This window comes from Cordyceps militaris (assembly GCF_000225605.1).
Source record: "Cordyceps militaris CM01 unplaced genomic scaffold CCM_S00003, whole genome shotgun sequence".
NCBI classification, from domain to species: domain Eukaryota; kingdom Fungi; phylum Ascomycota; class Sordariomycetes; order Hypocreales; family Cordycipitaceae; genus Cordyceps; species Cordyceps militaris.
Genome location: NW_006271971.1, coordinates 3,562,897 through 3,589,950, shown reverse-complemented (window position 1 = coordinate 3,589,950; position 27,054 = coordinate 3,562,897). Strand labels below are relative to the sequence as shown.

At 37.2% G+C, this 27,054-nt stretch overlaps 5 protein-coding genes across 5 annotated transcripts; 2 read left to right on the top strand and 3 right to left on the bottom strand.

Moving 5' to 3' along the window:
* Positions 1–2,872: 2,872 nt before the first annotated feature.
* Positions 2,873–4,731, top strand: CCM_04730 (glucose dehydrogenase, putative; the record flags this gene model as incomplete). The annotated part of the gene is made up of 4 exons (XM_006669876.1): positions 2,873–3,004; positions 3,034–3,145; positions 3,253–4,432; positions 4,494–4,731. The coding sequence occupies 4 exons, from the start codon at positions 2,873–2,875 to the stop codon at positions 4,729–4,731; spliced, it is 1,662 nt and encodes a 553-aa protein (XP_006669939.1).
* An 870-nt stretch (positions 4,732–5,601) lies between these two features.
* Positions 5,602–8,002, top strand: CCM_04729 (beta-glucosidase, putative; the record flags this gene model as incomplete). Its single annotated transcript, XM_006669875.1, has 3 exons — positions 5,602–5,695; positions 5,768–6,237; positions 6,284–8,002. The coding sequence occupies 3 exons, from the start codon at positions 5,602–5,604 to the stop codon at positions 8,000–8,002; spliced, it is 2,283 nt and encodes a 760-aa protein (XP_006669938.1).
* Positions 8,003–8,154: 152 nt separating this feature from the next.
* Positions 8,155–9,694, bottom strand: CCM_04728 (ATP-dependent Zn protease; the record flags this gene model as incomplete). The annotated part of the gene is made up of 3 exons (XM_006669874.1): positions 8,155–8,577; positions 8,630–8,839; positions 8,894–9,694. 3 exons carry the CDS (start codon positions 9,692–9,694, stop codon positions 8,155–8,157), a joined length of 1,434 nt encoding a protein of 477 aa, XP_006669937.1.
* A 453-nt stretch (positions 9,695–10,147) lies between these two features.
* Positions 10,148–11,421, bottom strand: CCM_04727 (alpha/beta hydrolase fold-1; the record flags this gene model as incomplete). The annotated part of the gene is made up of 3 exons (XM_006669873.1): positions 10,148–10,830; positions 10,885–11,087; positions 11,144–11,421. The coding sequence occupies 3 exons, from the start codon at positions 11,419–11,421 to the stop codon at positions 10,148–10,150; spliced, it is 1,164 nt and encodes a 387-aa protein (XP_006669936.1).
* A 922-nt stretch (positions 11,422–12,343) lies between these two features.
* Positions 12,344–13,102, bottom strand: CCM_04726 (uncharacterized protein; the record flags this gene model as incomplete). Its single annotated transcript, XM_006669872.1, has 1 exon — positions 12,344–13,102. The coding sequence occupies one exon, from the start codon at positions 13,100–13,102 to the stop codon at positions 12,344–12,346; it is 759 nt and encodes a 252-aa protein (XP_006669935.1).
* Between the last annotated feature and the right edge of the window lie 13,952 nt (positions 13,103–27,054).

Below are 27,054 nucleotides of genomic sequence, written 5' to 3'. Positions count from 1 at the left end.
TATGTATCGAAATAGTTGGAAAGATGAAGCCAAGGGAACTAACTAGTCAAGATGCGCATGGGCACCTTAACGGTGGACGTCTGAGTCCATGTCTCACGACGCCACAAGCTGCTTCGGCTAGTGCAATGGAATGGGGGTTAATAATTGCGCCTGGTTCCTTTGTAAGTAATAGTGGGCAATCTGATCTAGTTAGCAGTTAGTTACTGAGCCTTGTCAGAGGCTAGAGCCCGGGCTCGTTCAGCTACCAATGTACAGTCCTCGAACTACGGAGTCGGGGGGTGTTTTTGAGCACGCACGCCGGATTTAGTCAGGGATGGGGGCGGGAAGCAACACCGTTTAACATGAATTAGTTCGCGATGGAGCATTGTGATCAGCATGTGCACACACACCAGTTTGGAACAAGTCATACCCTTGGCTGTTTCTCGAGCCATCTGCCGGTAAACGACCCAATGATATTTGTAGAACAGCCCGTTCCCCTGCGAGCACTGAGTCAGGGCTGGTTACTTTATTTGCTCCTCTGGAACAAAGCCGTCACTGGATATCTCCGCATGGAGTTCCATTCCTTCTCTCCCCAACAAATCTTGCAAAGGAGCATAAAGCCAGTCACAAACGATAAGTCAGAGTTCATTGACCTGTCACTGTCACACCTGTACAGATGGCAGCTTTGGAGCTGGTAGAACGGACACTAGCGACGCTTAACAAAAGGCAAATAGACGGAGCACAGCCAAGTTTCAATTTCCTGTGAAATGTAGCCCACCGCAGTCCTGTGGCTGGGGTCAACGGGCGCCGAGGTGTTCTGTTGTGTATAGTAGCAATTTGAGTTTTATATTGTCCGACTTTTTATGCTTTACTTATCCTTCGTGGTCACTTATGCGTGGAACACTTTCAGCTCGCTATGTTGTCAGTCTGCCCTGCGGCCCTGCGCCCTCTCTCTAGTCTCGTTCAACTACCTATGTAGGTAGCAGGACAGGTGCAACGTGGACGGCAGCTAGTCGCTAGTCGTATCCTTGGAGGCACCATTCCCAAAGTGATGTCGTACTGGCGCACGCTCGAGGGGGTTGCAGCTACATTGGCGTACTGGTACTTGGCCTGTCTTATTCGGATAGTAATTTAGACAGTGGCGAATAATACTTGTCAGAAAGAATTACAGCTCACGTACTTTATACTACTGGTAACGTCGGACACGGGGGGCCGCACGCAACCCCCTACCAACCGCATAGCTAAAAGGGGTATAGTAGAAAAATTAGTATAAATTTATTTAAGCAGATTATAGTTAGATAGATCAAAAATATCATAGTAAAAGTAGTATAACTATTAAGAGCGTTACTTCCTTTATTATTAATATTAGAATTAAAGTATATTTAAATATACTCTCAGCTGGGCAATGTGGATGATCTTGTTCTTAGCAGGCGCAGCTGGAACTCCGGATCCTGATGCTGATGACGATTACATTCCCGACGATTGGATTTTCAACGACGAGAATATGGAGCTTGCTATTCTTGAAAGAAGACCGGATGATGAAAGGGCCTGGAAGAAATACCTAGACAGACATCAGGAAAAGGGAAAGGGAAAAGATCGCGATCTAAGCCACATAGGTCGTGATTTTTAGGATAATCATACACCGGCCGACATCCCAGAAGGCTGATATTTTGACAACAAGAATTGGTCAAATAACAACAAGCTAACCGAATTGGTATAGACCCGAGGACGGCGAGATCAGCTTCACGCTCGACGAGGACGTGCACCGGGCGCCCGAGTTATTAGCGATGCAGACGATACAGGCGATACGGGCGATACAGGCGATACAGGCGATACGGGCGATACAGGCGATATAGGCGATACAAGGTGTTATTATCGTAGATTTAGGGGCTAGAACGACGCCTAAACAAGTTAATAATTAATGCCGCCGGCTTTATCATAGTGAATTTATCAATTCCAGCCATCGTGGCAGCCTCCTTGATAGATGCAATCAATACTCGTTGAGAATTGACGTAGGTAAGGTCTATACTAATTCGGTTTAGCTTGTTGTCATTTGACCAATTCTTGTTGTCAAAATATCAGCCTTCGACATCCCATCCCGCCCCGGCTCGGTACCAGGGTCTTTTGCAACTATGCCATCACGCCAGTCTCGTTGGCAAGAGTCCCGCAGCTCTGAGACAGGAAGATAGGGGCAGCCCCTGCGCCAAGAAAAAATTCCCGAGGCCGGAAGAGCGCTCGGGCTCACAAATGGAAAGACGCGCCGGACCTTTTTATTCTAGAACAATACTCTGGAACTACGGATTCCTCCGAACTTGGGGAAACAAGGAGGCGTGGCCGGCCCGCTACTCGGGAAAAGTCAACTACAAGTTACTCCGTATTCGTAACTAGATAGATGCCTCTTGTCACGTCTAGCGTCCGAGATTGGTGTATGCCAAAGACAATGCTCAACAATCCTGTCAATTTATATTATAATATTGTTGACATTAATTTACCACCCAAACCACCTGCACAACATGTATCAGGCCTGCCAGTCATTTTTGCTTCCTTCCAGATCAATCCAATCTGGCCTACAAATACTTCACCACTGGGTTCCTACGCACTGACCACCGTGAGTATTACCAGTTGAATCACCTGCTGGATTTCGCCCAGATCATGATTACAATGAGGTGCAAACTTGCCAACTTGCCTCCGCCCTCCCAAAGATGCCTCGTATCCAGCGCCACAGTTGCCTGCCTGCAGCTGCACCATGCTGCGCGCCGAGCCGGACAGTGACACAAAGTGTAGCCGCTTCGCTATATGAGGCGGCCTATTCCCAACACTTCCCCGCGCTGCCCCTCCGTTGCCTCGGAAGCTTGACATGTCCTGAGAACAGGCCGCCATCATTTCGTCGAATATGCTTTGGGACTACATCTTTGTCGGAGGAGGCCTTTCGGCCGCCGTCACCTCCAATCGCCTGCTTCATCACCACCCGGCGCTGAAGATCCTCGTCATCGAGGCTGGCGCAAACGCCAACAATGACCCGAGCGTAGTCTACTATAACTCGACAAATCTCAGGGGAGGCCAATACGACTGGAAGTACAAAATGTCCCGCAAGTGCATCTAAACAATCGACAAATTGACCTACCCTGTGGGAAAGCGCTTGGTGGTGGTACCGTGATCAATGTCGGTAAGATGTGCTCTCTGCCATGCTAGTTCCTGGCGCGCATGGCCGTGAAAAGGACTAGCTGCAAAAAACAATGACGCGAAACCTCATTTACTAACCGATTGGCACAGGAGGATGGAGCCGAGGTGCTAAGCGGGACTATGATCTCTGGGCAGAAACGGTTGGCGATGATCGCTGGAGCTACGACGGCTTGCTTCCTTACTTCCGCGAGACCGAGAGGGTAGCCAATGCCTCAATCAACCCCCAACAGCACGGTGGAGATGGTCCTGTTTATATCCAGGGTATCATCTCCACCGAGCGCCAATTTCCCTTGCGCGAAAAGGTTCTCGACTCTTGGAAGGACGTTGGAGTGAATAGTCTGCCCTTTTTGGATGGAAATGCCGGGGAACCAAATGGCGTCGGCGACTTGTTCGAGAACAGACGCGAGGGTCGTCGCCAGATCGCATCCGTTGTGTATCCCCTGGACGGCATTTCGGTCTTGACCGAGACGCTGGTGGCCAAGGTTCTTTTGGAGCCCAATGCCAATAGTCGCAGACCCCATCGAGCCGTCGGTGTGCAGCTTGCCAATGGCACTGAGATCAAGGGCAAGGACGTCATTCTATCTGCAGGGGCCATACGCACACCCCAGGTTCTCATGCTGTCTGGTATTGGGCCTCCTATGGAGCTGGCCAAGCACAATATCACCCCCAAAGTCATCTCCCCAGATGTTGGACAGCATTTGGTTGACCATGGTCTCTTTCCCGTCCAGTGGAAACTAAAGGATCCTTCTGCTGGTTACGCTATCGGGTCGGGCAACCTTCTCTTCAAAAAGGCCCAGTATGGCTGGGGCATCCCCGCTGACTTTCTCGTATCAGCCGGTGTCGGTGATAAAGAAGGCCTCGCAAAGGCAATTGAAGAGGACGAGGGTAGCAAACCTGACCTCAAAACACACCCGTTGCTCAATCAAGAGCGTACGTTCAACGAGTACATCGTTGTGTACGCTGGTTTGCCAGATGGATCTACCATTTCCTCCCTCATGGTTCATCTTCTGCCCACATCGCGCGGAAGCGTCACGCTCGCCTCCTCTGATATAAAAGATGCCCCCTTGGTAGACCCCAATTATTATGCGACGGCGGTAGACAGATTTGTTGCTCGAGATGGAATGCGACGCTTGCTTGCATTTGCTCTGGGACAGACCCCCCTCGGCCGCTATGTTGTTGACGGCGATGCTGGCGCGCTGGGCTTTGATGCGCCTTTCGGACTTGATTCGACAGATGACTATATTGACAAGCGATTCGCCGCTGCTTTGGGGTAAGCTGAACAGGCATGGACATTCATAAAGACAACGCTAACATCAAATTAAATACGCCAGATCAACCCATCACCCCATGGGCACGGCTGCAATGGGCAAAGTCGTCGATAACAAGCTGCGCGTCAAGGGAGTGGCCGGACTTTCCGTTGTTGACGCTTCTGTTTTTCCTGTTGCCATCACAGCCCATCTGCAGGTTGCCACTTATGCCATGGCCAATTTGGCAGCAGATATTCTCTACAGGGAGCGAGAATGCAAAACCCGAGCAAGTGGCAATCTTGCGAACGACTACCTGCGTTAGCTTGAGTGGCATCACATTTTCTTCCACGGGGATTGGGCTAGTGCTCGAGACATGCAAGACGTGTGGCTACCGTATTCTTGGGCATCACTGTCATTATTCATAATTTTTTATCGCTCAAGTTGCGAACTAGGGTTCGACACGGACGAACTAACTAGACGAGATTGCAAGGTTTATACGTCATGGGGACAGACTTGAATGGCTATAGTCTGTACTATTCGAACTAGTTATATCACACCATCCACAGCAGTCCAACAAGACGCAATGCCGAGTCTCTCTATATTGAATGGAACATCATCATGTCCAGTCCTCGCTCATCCCACCATGCAATGTGCCAGGGCTCATCCTGACCGCAGTTTCACAGTATCAAGGTAATTTAGCCTAGAGAAAGCCCGACTTGTATCACCGTCGAACCGGACAGCTATTCTCGGCCCCCGAAGGCTTTTGATCGACTGAGTGTGGAAACTGTTAGTTTGGTGGGGGTCAAATTGCTCCTCTCCGGGGACCGGCGGGACGCGATCCGATTAGCAGTTTCCTTATTAACTACCAGTCCTTACCCATGAGGCTGTGCGCCTTGGCCTCCCGGCAACAAAAGCAAAAGCTGCATTTCCCGGTAATTATTTCCTGCATCCTACACCGCATACATAACCCCCTGGTTCTGGACGTGCCTACCAACGTCATAGACGGTTCTTCGGTCCGGATTTGCGGCATTGGTCCCCGGACCCAACCGCTAATGAGGGCCTTTTGGAGCATCACTAGCCAGCAAAGTCCAAGCCGCGCCGGCAATATCTTGCCTATTTAACGAGGCTCTACCTTTCCACTAACGCTGGCTGGAGAGAGTGTCGTACATACCCAAGGCAATCGTTGCACATCATGAGATCCCCTCTTAGCAGCCTCGGCCTAGCAGGCCTTTTGCTACCGGCCGCTGTCGCTGGCCGGGCTACATCGCCAGACGTGTATCCAACTCGTGAGTTGATTCATTCTATATGAAGCGGAATACCCCATGTACATCTATTCTGACATGTTCCTCTCCGAAAAGCCCAGGGCAAAGGCGAGGGACAGTGGGCTGCCGCCTACAAAACCGCCCACGCGTTGGTCGGCCAGATGACACTGGATGAAAAGGTCAACATCACCCGCGGCTTCAAGGCGGACAACACCTGCGCCGGCACCACTGGCTCTGTCTCGCGACTCGGCTGGCCTGGCATGTGTCTGCATGATGCTGGAAACGGTGTCAGGGCTGCAGAGCTTGTCAACGCGTACCCTTCGGCGCTGCACTCGGGCGCAAGCTGGGACAGGAATCTCACACACCAGCGTGGCTTTCACATGGGAGGGGAATTTAAAGGCAAAGGCATCAACGTTGCCCTTGGACCCAATGCCGGCCCCTTGGGACGTACACCCCTTGGTGGCAGGAACTGGGAGGGCTTCTCCGTTGACCCGTATCTGTCCGGCCAACTCAACGCCGAAACCATTACTGGCATTCAAAAAGCCGGTGTCGTTGCCAACCTCAAGGTGTGTTGCTCCCGTGATGAAATGAAGCTTCGCTGACAACGAGAAGCACTTCATCGCAAATGAACAAGAAACACATCGCCGCCCATACTTTGGCGTAGAAGCGGCCTCCTCCAACGTCGACGACAAGACATTGCACGAATACTATCTGTGGCCCTTTATGGATGGTGTCCGTGCTGGCGTCGCATCCGTCATGTGCTCGTACAACCGTATCAACAACACGTACGGCTGCGAGAACAGCAAGCTCATGAATGGCCTACTCAAGGGCGAGCTCGCCTTTGATGGCTTCGTCGTGCTGGACTGGAACGCCCAGCACAATCTCAACAGCGCCAACGCGGGTCTCGATGTGCTCATGCCTTTGGGTGGGAGCTGGGGTCAAAACCTGACCGAGGCTGTCCGTAATGGCACGGTACCCGAAGAACGCGTGACGGACATGGCTACCAGAATCGTTGCGGCGTGGTACCTTGTCGGCCAGGACAGTTTTCCCGTGCCTGGTATCGGGATGAAGAACCTCACTGAGCCTCATGATCTGGTGGATGCCCGCAGTCCCGATTCCAAGCCGGTTCTCCTGGAAGGCGCCATCACCGGCCATGTCCTGCTCAAAAACACCAACAACGCATTGCCCTTCAAGGGCAAGCAAAAGATGCTGTCCGTCTTTGGGTATGATGCTGCGCTGCCGCAGACGAAGAACACGGATGTGCTCTTTGAGCTTGGCTACTACTCTTCGCAGGAGATGGCCAAGGGCGTCCTGGGCACGGAGGCACATTTCGACCAAGCTGCTCGAGGCGGCACCATTATCAGCGGCGGCCGCGCGGCCGCCAACGCCCCCTCCTACATCATCGACCCCCTAAACGCTATTCAGCAGCGCGCAGTCGAGGACGACACCTGGATCAACTGGGACACGACGTCCTTTGATCCTCCCGTCAACCTGGCGTCCAGCGCCTGCCTCGTCTTCATCAACGCCATCTCCACCGAGGGCTGGGACCGCGACGGCCTGCACGATGACTTTAGCGACGGCCTCGTGCGCAACGTCGCGTCCAAGTGCGCCAACACCATTGTCGTGGTGCACGCGTCCGGCATCCGCCTCGTGGACCAGTGGATCGAGCACCCAAACGTCACCGCCGCCGTCGTCGCCCACCTTCCCGGCCAGGACAGCGGCCGTGCCATTGTGAAGCTGCTCTACGGCGACGCGGGCTTCTCGGGCAAGCTGCCCTACACCATGGCCAAGAACGAGTCCGACTATGCCGTCTACGAGCCCTGCGGCCTGGCCCACAAGGGCGACACCGACCCCCAGTGCGACTACACCGAGGGCCAGTATCTCGACTACCGCGCGTTCGATGCCAAGAACATTACCCCGCGCTTCGAGTTTGGCTACGGACTGAGCTACACTAGTTTCAAATACTCGTCGCTGTCCATCTCGGCGCACGGTGTGCGCAGATGCGTCAGCGCCAGTCTAGACCAGCTCTTTGAAGAAGTCGCCAACGTGCAGGTCAGCGTCTCCAACTCGGGCGCCGTGGCCGGTGCCGAGGTTGCCCAGCTGTACCTGGGCATCCCCGGAGCGCCGCCAAAGCAGCTCCGCGGCTTTGAGAAGCTGGGCCTGCAGCCTGGAGAAACCGGCAGGGCCAGTTTCGAGCTCACCAAGCGGGACCTGAGTCAGTGGGATGTTGTGCTGCAGAAATGGGTTCTGCATCCTGGCGAGTACAAGATTTATGTTGGTGCCAGTAGCAGGGATATTCGCCTCACTGGCAGCATTGTGGTCAGCGCATAGAAGATCTGATGAGTGATGAGGATGAAGAGCCAGTGACTATATTTATACAGGCTCAAAGAACTTGAGAAGCGATGAATACAAACTACTTATTGAATAACGCATGGTAGCAAGAGTTGTTGATGTTGAGTGAGGGGGCATGGTGAAGTCGTGAATTATTCCTCGGGCTCTTCCTTGATGCCCTCGCGAAGAATCTTGATTTGCTTCTTAATTTCCACCCAAAGCTTGAGGTGCTCCAAATCAACATGGTCACGGCCGGCCGGGTCGACCACGCCAATCCACTCATCAGCCAGATCAACCGTGGCGACGCCGTACTCATCGTCACTGAAGCCATCGTCGTCGTCGCCGTGCTCGCCTTCATTGCGTGCAATGGCAAGCAGAGCGGCGACAAACGCCTCTTGCATATAAGCAAAGCTAAACTCGTTGGTAATATCTGCAATCGCCTCGCACAGCTTGTCGGGAAACTCAATGGCCTTGTTACCCGCCAGTTTGGATTGCCAAAAATGGCAATAGGCCACGCGCTCTTTGAGATTTGGGTTGGGGAACAAGTACTTGCGATCGAAGCGCGAGGGGCGTTTCTAAAACCCAAGTCAGTAATACTGGATAGGTCGAGCGCTGGTTGGTACTCACGGCGATGCCAGGATCCAGGCGCTCAAGGTGGTTCGTGCTTCCAATCATGAAGATGCCGTCGTTGGACTGCAGGCCATCCACTTCATTGAGAAAATAGCTCCGCACGTCATCGGAGACGAGCGAGTCTAGGTCTTCAAAGACGAGGTAGCAGGGAGAAAATTGCCGGGCAAGAGAGAAGATTTTCTGGATGGAATCCTCGGGGCCGAAATACTACAACAAAGGTCAGTATTGGGGAGGAGGCAAAAGGTAGGACCAAGGGCTTACTGAGGTGAGACTCCGCACGTAGAGTGTAGGGACCTCGGGCGTAAGGTTGTAGAGCGTATGCATCATGGCCTTGATGGAAATCGTCTTTCCGTTGCCCGGTGGTCCGTAGTAAATGATGCCTCGCTTCCAAGGAACTTTGAGGTTCTGGTATGTGCTGCGCGATCGGAAAAACGACAAGTGATCGTCCATGAGTGCCTTTTTCATGTCCTGGTCGAGAATGACGGAATCCCACGAAGACTTGATGACGCTCGCATAGAGCCCGGCGTCTTTCCGCCAAAAGCCGCCGTCAAAGACCCAAATCTCGTCGTGCAGCACACTGCCCCAGGTACCAGCCGCCTGGATGAGTGCATCCGTCTTGGTCTCGTCCGTGGAGAGAATGTAGTACATGTCCTCGCTATCGAACGCGCCATCCTGCGCCCTGGCCCGGTAGGCGATGAAGTCGTGATCATTGTACTTGTAGAGAAACTTGGCAAACATGGGGACGCGGGCGACGACGCCGTCGCCGCTGCCACGCTTCGTCGGGGGCACAAACATCTTTAGCCTGAGCGAGGCCGGGATGCCGCTCTCGCCCGTGTCGTCTTCAACCTCGGTAAACAAGGCCCGTCCGCTCGAGGCGAACGCCAAGATGTCGGCTGTCCGCGCGGGCACGAGGCTGAGATGCAGCGCAGGATACTGCCTCTTGAGCGCCATCGCGAGCACGGCGTTGGTGTTGGTGCGCTTGGCGCTGGAATGCTTAAAATACTGCCGGGCGGCCTCGCTGTCGGTCGAGGAGCCGGCTGTGTGGCTATTGTAATTCTCCATGTTTTCTACACAAAGGCAGACGTATTTTCCGAGGCTCGTAGATATTCTGTTCTCAACGTGTTGTGGCAGAAAAATGTTGATAATTGGTTCTTAGGCGAGATCATGCAAGCGCTGACGTCGTTGACCCCTCTTCGCCGTAGCTCAGCCGAGTTCCCAGCCTTGTTAGTGAAGGACGCGTTTGCTGCGTGTCACTGGTATATTAACTGAGTCACGAAAGTAGGAGATGCCTGTGATTGGAGAACCGAGCGGTGGACTGTACGTGCTTTTCTTTCCGGCTGTGCCCCCGTGCTTCACCGCTATGTCATTGCGCAACACTTCTGGGAGTAGTGCTCGGCCAATTCGTAGATGGCCTCACGGAAATTGTCTTTTAACGCCGACAATGGTCGTGAAGCGAAAGAAAGCTGCGCAAAAATAGTGGTGCATTAAAAGTTCTCATACAAGCAGCTGCTTCCGTTACCGAGCCTCGGCGCCACGGATGTTGGCCACAATTTCCTTCCAGACATCAAAGCCAACGACGAGCTCGTCATGGCCAGACCCAACAACAGTTTTGTGACTGAATTCAAAAGCGTCGTCAAACTCACCCGGCGAGCCCTTCCAGCACTTTTCAACGTACTGTCGTCCTCCCTCGCCGATAATGTGGTCCGTCGCGGCAAAGAACGCCATCACCCTCAGTTTTGCAGTAGAGGCGCGCTCCGCATGACTCTCGTTTCTGACTCTCTCTTGCTGAGCAAGCTCTTGCACAAAAACTTGATAGTTGTCCGCTTTGCCCCAGCTGCCTCGTGTCGCTTTGCGTGCGCAGTGGCGCGCTTCGTCGCTCGAACCAGAGGTGTTTTCTGAAAAGATGTGCTCGACAGTCTGGAGTTGAAGGGCACCTTGTATTTTGGTTGACAGACCACACTCGCGTTCAAGCTTTAAAGAATTGTCCTGTTGCCAACTCTGCACGGTTTGCTCCTCTGCTTCCGACCGTTGCCCCATCCCAAAAGCATTAAAAACGGCCTCGCTACTTGATACTGTCGTCAACATACCACGAGCAGCGAAGCGGCTGAGTCCGTTGAATAACGAGTAGGCAGGGGAAGGTATATACTGAGCGACCTGCATCATTGTCATTTTGGAGTGCTGCGGGTCGACCCATGGTGCTGTTCACTCCGTTAGCAATGGAGCCCATTTCTTTGCCTCGCCAGCACACATACCCAACAATACAGACATCGGTCGCCCTGGATCCAAAAGGTCTCTGCATCTGGAAAGCAAGTTGAGTGCGTACACCGTTCCGGCGCAGTGTGAAACAATGGTTATGTGGGGGATGTTGAGGTGGGCGAGCAGCAGCGGCACGACTTCCACCCAAATGTCAACTCGTGTATCAAGAGGAACTTCCGTGGAGCTACCAAATCCTGGCCTAAGGAAGTTAGCTACCGCTCAAACTTTGTTACCGATATGTAGATGTTGATGTACCTGTCGACAGTAAGAACGCGGATTCCGAGATGTTTTGCCAGAGCGTGCAGGGATACTCCCACATATCGGGAGGCGAACAAGCCTGGATGAAATAAGATGACGGGAACTTTGGCCGTGGACGTCTGCTCTTCTGGAGACACGCCAACATCGCTATAGCTAAATGTCAAATCGCCATGGCTGGTTGTGGCTGGTATAGTGAACGTTTTGTGGAAGTTGGCCTGCGAGATATAGGCCGCGGCTTCAGCGCGCGCCGACAGTGGTGGATCTGTAGAGGCCATGCTTGGGCGTGAAAGCTTCCGAATCTGAGATTTGTAGCAGTGAAGTCTTTATTCCTCCGATGCGCAGTTTGATGCGGATGTTGGGGGGTGCGAAGCAAACGCCGTGGCTGCAAAGTGATGAGGCGCCGCCCACTTCACCGCTAACTTTCCAAATCCAGACACTCCGCGTCGCCACCACGGAAAAAAAAAAAAAAAAAGAGAAATTGACAGTATTTTCCCCAGTATGGTAGCTCCCTGTCTTTGAAATGTCACTTGAAACTTGATGGAATCCCGACGCCAGACTAAGGCCTCAGTCTCATTATATCAACTGTGTACCCTGTACCAAAGCGAACCTCGAGGATAAGAGACGCACGTCGATCGTTTCGTCCTTTTTCTTCTTTTTTTATTTTTTATTTTTTTCTTTAAAATGAGGTCTATCGAATACCAATCTTTGGCTGTTTCAAGTCTACTTTGTTGCAACACAGCCACAGGGCTACGTGTCGCTTTGTGTAAACCGGAGTTCGGGATTCAGCCCTGTAACATATCTGGTTCAGCACTACACATTCTATGGGCACGACTTGGGAGTTATCCGGAACTAGAGCTTACTGCATCAGGCCTCAATAATGACGCGTCCGTGAGACAGTGGAGTTTATATTTGCCAAATTGATTGGTCTCAGATTTTGATTGACCAGTCTAAAAGTATTCTCTAATAATAATAATGTCAGGTTTCGAGTTGTTCATCAACTTCACCCCAGTCGGTCGCTGCCGTGAATCGAGACTGCCAAAGCCCAGACGCCACGCAATGCGTTTAAAAAAATGAATACAAAAAAGATAACAAATCTGGCCCAAGTTGGCTGCTGGCTCGGTCCCCCGTGCCAGTGTCAACAGCTGCTTGTCGGTATAGTTCGCTCCAGTTAAATTCGCAAATGGCTTCTACCTTCAACTAAGCTTTGCTCACATAGCGAGGCTTGGGAGCGCCGTGTTTGACAGCTGTGGGTGGGTACATGTAGCCGACGTAAAGACAGATGATCATGAGAATAATCTCCTCGAGGACGGACATGCACAGAAAGATGGTGGGATCGCCGTTGAAGATGCTGAAGCGAGAGTCATTGCCAAAGTCGCCGATGCAGGCGTACACCATACGGACAATGAGAAAAGGCGCGCAGACGTAGATGGAATAGAGGGTGATTCTCTCGTTGCGTGGCAAGCGATGGACCGATGCCGTCAGCCAGCCGAGAATGCAGAACATGATGCCCAAACAGGCAACGAAAAGGGCAAGAGCAATCTTGAGAAGAGACGGGATGTTGTTGTTGTCGACTGCCTGCACGGCACCGGCAATACCGACCCCGAGACCGGCAAGACTGACAGCATCGGCCAAGAGGAAGACATGCTTGGGTAGTGTCAGGACGGCCTCGTTGACGCGACGAAGAAGTCCGACGGCGGCCAGGGTCAGCGGCGCGATGCCGAGGAGATCGCAGGTGAGCTTCGTCACGACGATGGCGCGGTCGTCATGGGTCATGAGAAGAAGCTGGCAGATGGCGGCAATGACACGCAGGAGACCCAAGATGAGCAAAAAGCGCCAGCAGGCAGAGACTGCTCTCATTCCTTGCTTGAAGCAGAGAACCGTGGCAAAGAGGAGACACGGGATGAAGGCGACGAGCTGCAGGACAGCAATGCCGTCACGGTATGTGAAGTTGGTCATTTTGGCTGATTTCCGTCAGTGTAAGTGGAGAGTCGCCAAGACCCTTTGGCTGCAATAAACAGGGACCGGGATTTTCGAAGAGATTTCCAAGTGACTTGAATGCAAACTGAGACGATTTCGAATCGTGGATAGGAGGAGAAGACGACAGTGGTGTTCAAGGTGCGAGTTGATGATAGGGTGGGATCCTAGCTGGCGCTTTAGGATGACGGGGTGACTGCGACTTTTTAACTTGTCTGAATCGTTAAGATTGTTACGGCTTGAAGTAGCCGGATAGGTGACATCAGCTTCCCTATTCAGCATGACACGCCAAAAGAGCATGGCAGTAGGTAGTGTGGCCTTGTGTCATGCCTGCGCACGCGAAACCCGAAGGCAGGGGAGAGAGCGTGAAAGAGCGAGATGGCGCCCGACATACGTAAGTGTCCACGTCTCAGAACGGGCCGTGCTAACCGGACTGCTAAGCAAGGTGAGCTGCAAGGCTGTCCTTTATGCTAGCTTCTTTGCTTCAAGGAGTCTTCCCGTGGTGGAAGCACGATGAATCGATATCAAGATCTGAGAAACCCGGAAAAAACAAGCCCCAAAGCATACCTGAACAGGCCTAGCCTTCTTGCCCCAGCCACGCCCAAAACCGAATGCCGTCCCGGCGCGCCAAGGCCCATTTGGGTAGTATTTCCCGCCGCAACGCATTTTATTAGTGGCAGAAGTCGAACTCGGCCGGGAAATAAGTCCGAGGGAACTATAACTTGAATTTGGAGGCGCTTCGAGGCTGGGATGCCATGTGGCTGTGCTGCTTGCGACGGCCACGACGCATACATAGAGAATGCGACGAATTGATGCATTTCACCACTTTGCCAACATAGTTTTTGCTAGCAAGTTACACCTATAAGAACAGATATAGGTTAGTTTTCGAAAAGGGCTGACTTGGGGGGGGGGGCTCACTGGCATCTTCATCTTCAGCCTAGCCCTGCGTAGCCTATTCCTTGCACAGTCCATCTAAATGTCTTGCTACATGGCATGTTTCTCACGTACTTTTGCTTATAGCTTGAATTTTTTTATTAGCTCAGCAACTATCAGCCGTTGCGGCGGCTGCCTGTCAAATATACTCTTGGACTTGGCGCTAAACAAAAACTCCCGTGGCGGCAACCGCAGTTCGTGCTTATACCGTCTGACCTCTGAAACTGTCACGTTATAGTGTTGTCTATGCTTACGATTTATAGAGGCGTTACACATATACATAGTTAATTATAGCTAGAAGAGGTTAAAGAAAAGGCAACTTAATATTCTATATATTCTAACTAGAAAGAAAGGAAAATTCTACCCTATAGGGGTACCTCTTTTATAGTATAATTTATATAGGAATTTAGGTACCTTATTAGGGCTTATATTCTTAATACTTTAAATACTATATTTACTTTACTTATTATATATTTAACTTTATTACTTTTTAATATACCCTTTAATTAAGGCTATTCTTATAATTAAAATTATTAAATAAATAAAAATTATAATATTATATATATAATTATTACCTTTATATATTAAAATACTATTTTTAATATCTTTTTATATTATAATAATATTAATTAATATTTTAGCCTCTTTATTTAATAGGTAATAAAAAGTACTTTTAATAAGTAATATAAACTAACTATAAAAAGTAGCTAAGGTATACTTATTTAAGTATATTACTTTTACTTTATAATACCTTTTTCTTCCCTTTTTTATTAAAAATACTATTTAAAATAGCTTATACTTATAAGTCTTATTACTATACTATTACTACTACTACTATTATTAAAGCTACTTTATAATAACTAGATACCTTTAGTAACTTTACTATATATATCTTTTACTATTTCTTTATATATTAAAGTATAAACTAATCCCTTCTTTAGGCTCTTACTATTACTACTATTAATACTACTATTATTATTACTATTATTATTACTATAACTTCTTACTAAAGGGCCTAGAAGGCTAAGCCTTATAAGGCTTATACCTATATTACTATAGCTAATAAAATTTTTAATATATATTTTAATACTATTAATAGTAATTTAATATAGTATTAGTACTACTTTAATAAGTATATATATTACCCTTTATATACTTATTTATACTTTAAAACCTATAATTATATACTTAGTTAACTTTAAAAAATAATAACCCCTAGCTAGTACCTACTATATATACCCTTATTACTTTAATAAAGGCTAGTATTAGCTAAAGTATAAGTCTTTTTTTTCTTTTTCTTAATTTAAAGCTTAGTTAATTATTTAAAGTATTAAAACTATATATATTAAGTACTATATAGTATATTTTACCTAGTTACTAAGTATAACTATAAAGGTACTCTTTATTTTAAGAGTATTAATACTATTTATAGTATACTAGTAACCTTATATACCTATACTCTATCTATTTTTATAAAGGTATTAAATTAAATCCTATTAAAGTAGGTATATTTTTTATTATATTAATTATAGTATAGGAACTAGCTAGCCTAGTAATAGCTTAGCCTTATTAGGTATAAATTAAAGTTTTTTTTACTATATCTTTTTCCTTTTTTTTAATATTTTTATAATTTATTTAAACTATATTATAATTAATATATTATATATATAGCTATACTTTAAATTACTTAAATAGCTACTTAAATAGATTTTTTATTAACCTATCTACTAATATCTTTATTATTAGCTTAAAGGTTAATATAAATTACCTATATATATATTCCTATTTAAGCTAAAGATTATATAAATTAATATACCTTAGCTTTATTTCTATATATATATTTAATATAATAACTAATTAAATAGTCTATTAATTATTATAAAAGATCTTATATAGAATAGGTAATTAAATATATATTTAAGTAAATAACCTATATAATATTATAGCCTTTTTAACTATATTTAATAAAGCTAAAAACTTAACTTTTATTATTAATATTATAATAGTTATTTACCTTAATAACTTCTATATAATAAAGCCTTTATAAAGGAATATAATATAGCCTTATATAAACCTCTTAATTATAAGGTTATTAGTATATAATATATTACTTACTATATATAGGATTTTAGCTTCTATACTTATTTTAAAGTATAATACTAAGTATTTTATAGTATATAAATAGCTAATAACTCTTTATACTACCTTAATATACTCTAAAAAGGGATTTATTAAGAATCTTAAGAGAAAGAAGGCTATAAAGGCTATATTAAGGCTTACTATAATAGCTATATATAGAATTAATCTAATAAGTATTTAATATATCTTTATATTATATAGTTAGGTAATACCTTTAAAAAGTAAAAGCTTAATAATAAGAAAAGAAGTATTTAGTTTATATAGCTTATTATTATAGCTAAATTTTTAAATAATCTTCTTAATATAGGCTTAATATAATAAGAAGATATACTTATTAATTAGGTTTTTAATAATTTTAATACCTAAAAACTAGTATACTAATCCCTATTTATATATTTTATACTTCTTTTAAAGCCTAGTAGTAAGTATATTAATTATACCTTTATTTTCTAATTTTATTAAAATAAGGATATTATTTATAAAGAAGATAAGATAAACCTATTAATTAGGTAAATAGAATAAGTAAGGCTTTTTTATATATTATATTAACTTAAAAGCCTATAAAGAGCCTAAGAATTCCTAGAACTAGAGATATAGTAAGTCTTAAAAACTATATAGTACCTTATTTAAGTAAATAACCTTTCTAGGTATTTTAAAGCCTAATAGTAGCTAATAGGTTATTAAGAAGTATTAATTAGTATATATAATATTATTAAAGGTATTTTTAATATTAAATTATTTAATATATATTTTAAATTAGGCTATTAAGGCTATTATAATTTAAAAGGACTTTACTATAAATATAGTAATATATATTTCTTTATTTTAATTAAATAGTTAAAAGTCTTTTTATATATATATTTAAACTTTATATTATATAAATATATTATTAAAATTAAGTTTATATATAAATACCTATTTTAAAGATATTATTTTAATACCTTCCTTTTAATTAACTTTAGTTTATATACTTATTTAAATATATAAATCTATTTCCTTCTATATAACTACTTTAAATTAAGTAGATAATAAGTAATTTAATATCTTAAGCTAATTTTATAAAGAAAGTAGTAAATTAGCTTAAAAAAGATCTTAAAGGTTTACCTTTAAATAGGTATATATATTTATATACTTAGCTATAACTATAGTAAATACTATATATACTATTTTAAAGCTTAAATAATCTTTAATTATACTATTTAAGTAATTAGTTAGGAGTTTATTAAATATTTTATTATTATTAGCTATTAATATTATAGTAAAGACTTTAGGTTTATTTAAAGAGTTTTTAAAACTTTTTACTTTTTTTATTTTTTTAAGTAATAATTCTACTACTTATATAAGAGTTTAATAATAAAATCCTTAATTTTTATACTTAACTAAGCTTAGAATCCTATTTAAAAAGAGCTATAATTTCCTTTTATACTTATAGTTATTATATTACCTAGTCTATTAATATAGATACTTCTTAGCTTATTTAGAGCTTAAGGGACCCTATAGGTATTAGTAAGCCTATAGGTATTTTCTTTACTCTTTTAAGTAAAGGTTCTACTATTTCCCTATTTATCTTCTTATAGCTAGATATAGGATCTAGTAGATAGTATATATCTTTACTTATAATAGTAGGTTAGACTTCTTTTTAAAGGAGAAAAGTATTAAGTATAATTAAATCTTTAGAATTATACTAATTAGTTAATTATAAGACTAACTAATCTTATACTTTATTAATTATATACTTAATTTAATTATAATTATTTACTTTTAAGCTAAAGGCTTTTAATACTATATTAAGCTTAAGAAGAAAGTTATTTTACTTAAGGCTTATAATTTTATTAACTTCTTCTTTAATCTTTATAATTATAAGTTTAGTTAGGCTTTTATTCCTTATTTTATATATAATATCCTTATTAAAGTAGATATTCTTTATAGTTATTATATACTTAAGCTTTAGTATTTAGATTTAATATAGGTTAGTTACTATATAACCTATAAGATACCTTATAATACCTTATAAATTAACCTTATACTATCTTTAATTATAACTCTCTTTTTTATTATACTAAAGAATATATATATAATAACTATATATATATAAAAGACCTTAATTAAGCCTTTAGTTAGTTATATATATAGCTATTAGTACTTTACTATTTACTTCTAACTAAGAATATAATATTTTATATAGTATATAGAACCTTAAGTATTACCTTAAGCTTATATTTAGTAGATAGTAGGCTACTTATATAACCTCTAGCTATAGGTTCTAAGGAAGCCTTATATCTTTATATATTATAATTATTATTATTTATATTTCCTAATTAATATATTCTATACCTTTATTAGGCTTATAAGTATTTAAAGGTATAATCTCTAGTTTAATTCCTATAAAATAAGCTTAGTATTAATATTCTATTTATATATATAGGCTTATAATAGTAGTTTTACTATTATACTTAATTATATATATATATAATCTAAATTAATTTATTACCTAAACTATAAAAGTAAGTATATAGTTAAATAGAGTAATATATACTTAATTTATAATAGCCTAAATATAGAATCTACTAGTATATTTATTTTTAAATATAAAAAGGTATTTCTTATTATTCTAGTTAGGTAGGTAATCTATAAGATCCTAGCTTATTTACTAATAAAGGTAAGGTAAAAGTCTTAATAATAGCTACCTTAAAATAATATTTCTTATATATACTTAAGTATATACCTTATACTTAATATACTTAGTATTATTAATTTCTATATTTTATATATATACTATATACCTTAAAGCCTATTTACTAAGGTACCTTAATTATAAATACTATTTATATTTATTATCTACCTTTTTAGGTAAAGGAGCTATAAAAGGATACTTATTTAAGCTTTACTTTCTATCTTCTATAAGAGTATTAATTATTTCTATATAGTTAAGGTAGGCTTCTTCCTATTATTAGGTAGGTTAAAGAGAATAATAGTTCTAGAAAAAGATATTATTATTTATTTAAAACTTTTAATAATAATATTATTATTTATTATTCTAAAGTATACTATAGTATTAAAACTATATAACTAGGTATTAGCTATATATAATACTTATATATAAATAATATTAATATAAAAGCCTTTAATTATTATTATATATTATAATATAAGGTTATACTACTAACTACTTATTCTAATTATACCCTTAAGTATATATTTTCTATATTCTAAGATATAGAATTTAGTTATAACTACCTTAATAATACTATATTTTTATTTAAAAGTCCTCTTATTAAGTATATCTTCTAAGTTTACTAGGTATATAGAAGTATTAATATTAAAGATTATACTATTAACTATAGTATACTTTCTACTATTTAATATACTATAAATATTTAGAAATTTATTAAATATATTTAGTATTAAGCTATTAATTATAAGAATAGTAGGAAGTAAGACTAATAATACTATAAAGTTACTATCTAGTATACTTAAACTAGTACCTTAAGTAATAAATCCTACTTTTATAAGCTTACTTTTTATATTTACTTATATTAACTCTTTAAGTAAATTATTAATTTACTAGATATTATTATTATAAAGTAAGTATTTAAGCTTTATATTCTTTATTAGCTTAATTACTATATAAAGGAATTAATAGTTAATAGATAACTAAGGATATTTAAGTTTTTAGCTTTTAGTTAACTTTAAGGTAATACTATAAAAGTACTAGTTAAGTAGATAATTATTATTTTACCTACCTAAGCCCTACTTATTTTACTAATATTAAGGTAAGGGAATTATATTAACTTACTATAAGATAGTATATTCTTATAAGCTATTAAGCTTATAAAATACTTTTATATAGCCTAGTAGGTTATATAATAGAGCTTTTTTAGTAATATAATAAGAGGTAATTTTCTATTACTAGTTAGATACTTAAGTAGGTTTAAAATAAGCTTTAATTATACTTAAGAAATTATTAATAGCTATAAAACCCTTAATCTTAAGAAGCTTATAGTAATATATTAAAGTATAAGCCTTTTCTTAAGTTTCTAGCTATTTAGCTAGCTTTTAGCCTACTTAATAAGCTTAAGTAATAGTTTATTTATATACTTAGCTAGCTATTTTCTTACTCTTTTCTTAAAAGGAAGTAAGCTAGGCTTTAAGGATTCTAATATACTATTTAATACTTATACTCTTACTAATTAAAGGTTTAACTTAATTCTAAGCTACTTAATTAATATACTTAGTAAGCTAGGCTTTAACTATTTATATTAGTACTATATATATCTTATAGTACTTAGCTATATAATTATAATATATTTATATTAAATATATATCTTTATAAGTAGATACTAGGCTAGACCTACCCTATACCTACCTATAAGCTAAAATATAAAAAATAAGTTTAGTAAGTAAGTTAACTTAATAACTAGTTAGTCTATAAATCTAGAAGGCTCCTAGCTTATAGGTATAATAACTATAAGTAGAAATATTAAAAATATAGTTATAGAACCTATCTAGAGGTAATACCTATATATAGATAATATATACCTAGCCTAGCTTTTACTAGGAATCTTTAAAAAATACTTAAAAAAAATACTCTTTTTAATACTATAAAAGAATCTTAATAAAATATAAAAACTTATAAACTTTATTTATATTATATAAAAAGAAATAGTTATTATAAATATAGAATTTATCCCCTTTAAGGCTATTTAATATATTATAATAAAGGCTTTTTAAGAATACCTAGTAAATAATCCTTAGCCTACCTTTTATATAAAGGTAGCCTAAAAGCCCCTAGGCCTTTAAGTAAAGCTAGTCTTAGCCTATTATAATACTAAGCTACTAGTTAGTTACTATTCCTACTTAGAAGAGATTTAATCTTTTTACTTATAAGAGCTTATTATTAAGGCTAATAAGGCTTTTAAGGTAGATACTATTATAACTACTTACTAACTCCCCTCTAGAGATATAGTTCTTTCTTTTTATAATAAAGTAAAAGACTATATAAAGAATAAAGAATAGATAAAGGTAGCTTTTATTAAAAAAGTATACTTAACTTAATAAGAATACTTTATAATTATTAAAAGGGTTCTTATTTTAAAGATTTTATAGGATACTTTTAACTTTATTATAAAACTCTTTATAATTAATAAAGTAAATATTACTTTAGCTAAAGCTATTTAAACCTACCTAGAAACTAGATTAAAGACTATTCTTATTATTAGAGTTTATAAGATAAGTATTATAAATTACCTTTATAATACTAAAGTATTTTATTAAACCTAAGCTTTTATTTATAAGCCTTTTTTAAAGTCTATTTAGTCTTATTAATATTATAACTACTATATTATAAAATTTATTATTTACTATTATAATAAGAAGGCTAAATATAACTAGTACTTAGGTAATACTTACCTAGAAAAGAAGGCCTATTTAGTAATAGCTAACCTAAGTAAGAAAAGGTATTTAAACTATAAAGGTTAATACCTAGCCTAAGTCTAGGCCTATTTAGTCTAGGTAAAATACTAAAAAGCTATTAATATAGAATATTATTAATAACTAATAGTTTTTACCTAGCTATAAAAGATCTAATACCTACTATACTTCTTCTAAGCCTCTTTATTAAATAAAAGAGGCTTAGTAGGCTAGGTAAGCTAGTTAGTAAATAATACCTTACTAAACCTATTAGGCTAGTAAGCCCCCCCCCCTAGTTCTAGAAGAGCCCCCCTTTTAGACTTCTTTTTAATAGCTAAGAGGGAGACTCCCTAGCTTACTAAATAGAATTAATATTACCTTTAAGCTTAATAGGCTAAATATAATAATAAGTAAGTTACCCTCCCCCCTTTAATAGGTTATACTAATAAACTAGGCCTAGAGTATAAATAACTTTACTAAGAAAGTATAGGTAAATACCTTTTTTCTAATTCTTTTCTTATCTAGAACTAATATAGCCTTAGTTATAAGCTTTTTATTAGACTTTTTATAGATAAATATAAATATAATACCCTTTTTATTAGAATTAAGTATTTAAGGTAAACTATTACTAATAATAGTAAACTAACTAACTAATAACTAGTTAGCTAGGGACTTATAAGTAGCTATATTAATAGCTATATTTATTATATCTATTATATTAAACCTCCTAATAAGACCTAGTATAATTCTATAAAAGGCTACTTAGAAGCCTACTAGGGTAATAGAAAATACTAATACTATAATTATTAATAAAAGTACTATTATAGAATATTAATAAAAGTAGTACCTAAATATAGTTAATACTTTATAATAAATCTAAGCTAAATATTATTATTATATAAGAAATATTAAATAATAAACTACCTTTAGCTTTAATATTAGTTTTATATTAATACTTTTAAGAATATAGGAGAATAGTAACTTATATATATAAAAGAATAAATATAAAAGACTATATAGTCTTTTTTAAAAAGAATAGTTATTATATTATTTTTTTTAACTTATTAGTCTAATTCTTTAATATTTACTTTAAACTTAATATAAACCTAATATAACTCTTTCTTTTTTTAAATAAGGAGTTAATATATATTATAATAAGGGATTTTAATATTTACTACCCTCTTTAGGATATTTATAAAAGGACCTTATTAATAATAAAAAGAACCCTATCTACTTTAAAATAGCTTAAAATAGTATTAATTACCCCCTAAAAAATAGTTATAAAAGAGAAGTTTAATAAGAGATTAAGTATACTAGACTTAATTTAATACTCTTTAGACCTAAAAGGCTAGATACTAGAGTCCCTAAAAAACCTAGTAAGGTCTAATTACTACCTTTAGCTAGTAAAGGTTAGCTTTTTTATTCCCCCCCTTATAATAATATACTTAACTTAATATAAGATAGATATAAACCTAGTATAAGTAAAGGCTATAATTAGGTTTCTTTTAAACTCTAATAAGCTATACTAGTTATTTATTTTAATAGAGATTAATATTATATTTAAGAACTTAGATAGGATTCTAAAAAGAATCTTATTAATAAGTATTCCCCTCTAGGCACCTTTATAAGGCTAGGTAGCCCCCTAGTAAATACCTAAAGTTATAATAATAATAAAAAAGACTTAAAAGCTTTATAAATAAGCTTAAAAGGTTAGAATAGAAAAAGACTAGAAGAAAGTATACTAGGTAGCTACTACTTAGAATAGGATAGTCTAGAAGGTAAAGAACTAGGTATAAAGAGTCTACTTAAATATAGTTATATAAATACTAGGTAGGCTTTAAAGGTACTATTAGTAAGTAAAGAAGTATATTAAAGGTATAAGCTTTAATATAGTTCTACTACTTAAAAGAGAAAGGAACCTCTTAATAGCTAAGATAAAATAAAAGAAAGTTAAAGTCCTAGTAAAAAAGTTCTTTCTTAACCCTTTAATAGACTTTTATAACCTTTAACTACTAGTAAATAAGGTTCTAGACTAGGATATAAGTATAGTATTAAAGGATATTACTATAAACTAGATAAGGTCTATACTAGTAAGATATATATTATAGAATACCTTAGGCCTTAATAAGATCTTTTATAGGTTCTTTAAGATATTAAGAAAACTACTATACCTTTACTTTATAATATTTTATATAGCTTATATATAAATAGGATACTTTCTAAAGAGGTATTAAATAGGGATAATAATTATTATATAAAAGTTAGGTAAGATAAAATAGGAATATAGAATAGCTAGAAGTTAAAGATTAATTACCTTTTTAAATACTATAAAAAAGTTTTTTAAAAAAATTATAATAAACTAAATAGCTAAAGTAGTAGAATCTTATAAGCTCTTCCTAGATAGTTAAATAGGTAATTAGTATTAATAGTTAATAAAAATAGTAATTACCTTAATAGTTAAACTAGTTTAAATTACCTAGTATTAAGGTAGCTTTATCTTAATACTTTAATTTAATATTATAAGTATCTTTAATAATATAGTTTACTTAATAATAATAGTTACCCTTTAGTATTTAAAATTCCTTCTTATTATCTTTTCTTTACTAAAGACCTACCTTTAGAATAGGATAATATAGATATATTTAGATAGATCCCTATTAAATACCCTTTAAATCTAATAGGGAATTCTATAGAACTCCCTTTTATTACTAATTCTATTTATTCTTTTCTTATTATCTCTATATTAGGCTTTAGCTAAGATTTAAAAGATAATAATTATAAGGTTTACTAATAATATAAACCTTTTTAGTATAATAGCTTCTTAAGACTAGGTTTTAGCCTAACTCTAATAGGTATAGACTATTTATTCTAAGTAGTTAATAACCTATACCTTATTATTCTTAGTTTTAAAATTCTAGCTTTTTTATTTTTAATAAAGTTAATTTATAATTCCTAAAAACCTTTAGCTTAAAGACTATTAGCTTATACTATAAGTAGTAATCTAACTCTTAAGGGTCTAGCTTATACTATTACTAAAATAAATAATATATATAATTAAAGTTAAAGTAAAGGTTCTTTTTACCTAATAAGCCTTTAAAGTTTTTATTAAGATAGCCTAAGGCTTTTAGCTAAGATATATAAAAGAATTTTACTTTTATATTATTTAATTAATTATAGCTTATAGCCTTATTACTTAATATACCTTAAAGAATAAACTAGTAGGCCTAGCTACTACTCTTAATACCTTTTAGGTAATATACTTTTATATAGTAGTAAGAGCCTTCTAGGCTATAACTACCTACTATATTAAGGTTAAACTTAATATCCCCTTTATCTACCTTTACTTTACTACCTATAAGGCTTAGATCTTAATAAGATAAGAAAGAATAAAGTAATAGTTTAACTTTAATATATAATTATTTAGGTTATATTATAAATCCTAATCTTAATAGTATAGTACTATAAGATTTACTAATAAGAACTACTTTTTATATACCTTTTAAAAAGGCTTTTAATAAATATTAATTAGATAATAAAAGGTAATAAAAAAAAACTAAATAAATAGCTTTAAGTTATATAGAATAACTATTAGGAGGATATAAATATATATTATTAAAAATAAGTTAATTAGCTATAAATTTACCTAGCTTATTACCTACTATAAGTTTAATATAAGAAGAAAAAAGATACTTTATAATTCCCTTTATATTATATTAGTTTATTAATTATATAGCTTTATATAAATAAGATTAAACTAATAGCTTTCTTTTATAATAAGAAAGTCTTTAGATTTACTTTATTAATATATTAATATAATAAAGAACCTAAAAATCCTATCTATATTATCCTCTCCTACCTACTATTATATCTAGGCCTAGATATAATCTCTTTTTAAAACTAGAGAGATATTCTCCTAACTCTTAACTACCTAAAGTATATAATAACTATTATAATATAGTTCTATAAATAGTAATAACTATAATACCTTTAAATATAAATAGATAATAAAAAATAATAAACTAGGTTAGGTTTTAGTTAGGTTTTAATAATAATATAAGTAGTAATAGGTTTAGAGGGTAATATTATATTATTTAATTAAAGTTTCTTATAAATTTTTATTTACTAATATAATAATATTTATTAGAAGTTAAAAAGGAATAAAACTAAAGTACTTTTTACTAGACCTAAGGGTAGGGGTAGTTAAGACTATCTTAACTACTTTAATCTTTTTCTTAATAATAGCCTTTTTAACTACCTTCTTAATAGTCTTCTTAGGCTTTTTACCTTAGCCTAGATAGGGCCCCTTCTCCTTTCTCTTATTCTTAATACCCTCTTAGGCTAGCCCCTTTCCCTTTCTATTAGTAAGGGCTTCCTAGGCCCTTTCCCTTAAGCTCTATATAGCTAGGCGTATTTCTTATCCTCCCTACTAAGGAAATTATTAGTTATGTTAAGAAGCTAAGTTAAAGCCTTAAGAATAGATTAAGTAACTAGCTAAGACTAAATAGTAGTAATAGACTTAGTAATAAATATATAAATATAAAGATAAGAGAGTTTTTTCTTTATATACTAAGAATAAGAGTTTAAGTTTAAAGCTATACTAATTAACTTCTAAATAAGAAAATAAAGTAAAAAGACTTACCTTTTAACTTATAATAAACTAACTACTTTTTATTTATAAAAAGTAAATAATTTATATAAAGAACCTATATAGAATTAATACTTATAGGAGTAAGGTAATATATTCTCTTTATTAGCTTTTTTTTTAAACTTTTTTTTTTTTCTTCTTTTTAGGCTTTTAAATTAAAAAAAATAAAGTAAATATTATAGTCTTTATAACCTTTATAAGACTAATAAAAGAAAAAGGAAGAACCTTAAAAGTAATAATATAATATTAAAAGTTATAAAGAAATTAAAAAAAAAATAAAAAGTTAATAAAGAATAAGAAAAAAAGAAATAAAAGTAAAAAATAAGGTAAAAGCTAATAAAAACTTATAAAAAAAATTAAGTTATTTAGAATAAACTAAGAAAACTAGATAATAGATTAATAAACTATAATAAGATAAATCTAATTAAAAATACTTTTTATAAAGTATTCTAGAACTATAAGCCTAGACTTATATAGAAGCTTTAATATAAAAGAAGATATAATACCTTATAAGTTCTTAACTATTAAGTAAGGTATATTAATAAGTATAAAAAAAGAAAGTATATATAAAAATAAATAAAAGCTATAATATTAATAATTAAAAAATTAAAAAGACTAATAAAAAGATTAAAAGTCTTTTTTTAATTAAATATAAGAATAGAAGTTAATAAATAAGATATTATAAAATAACTATATAGAGTTAGTTAATAAAGAATAATAAGATTTAATAAAGAAAAGCTATAAGTATAAAAAAAGAGAATATAGAAAGGAAGGAAAAGGTAGAAGAAGAAGAGAAAGAAAATATATT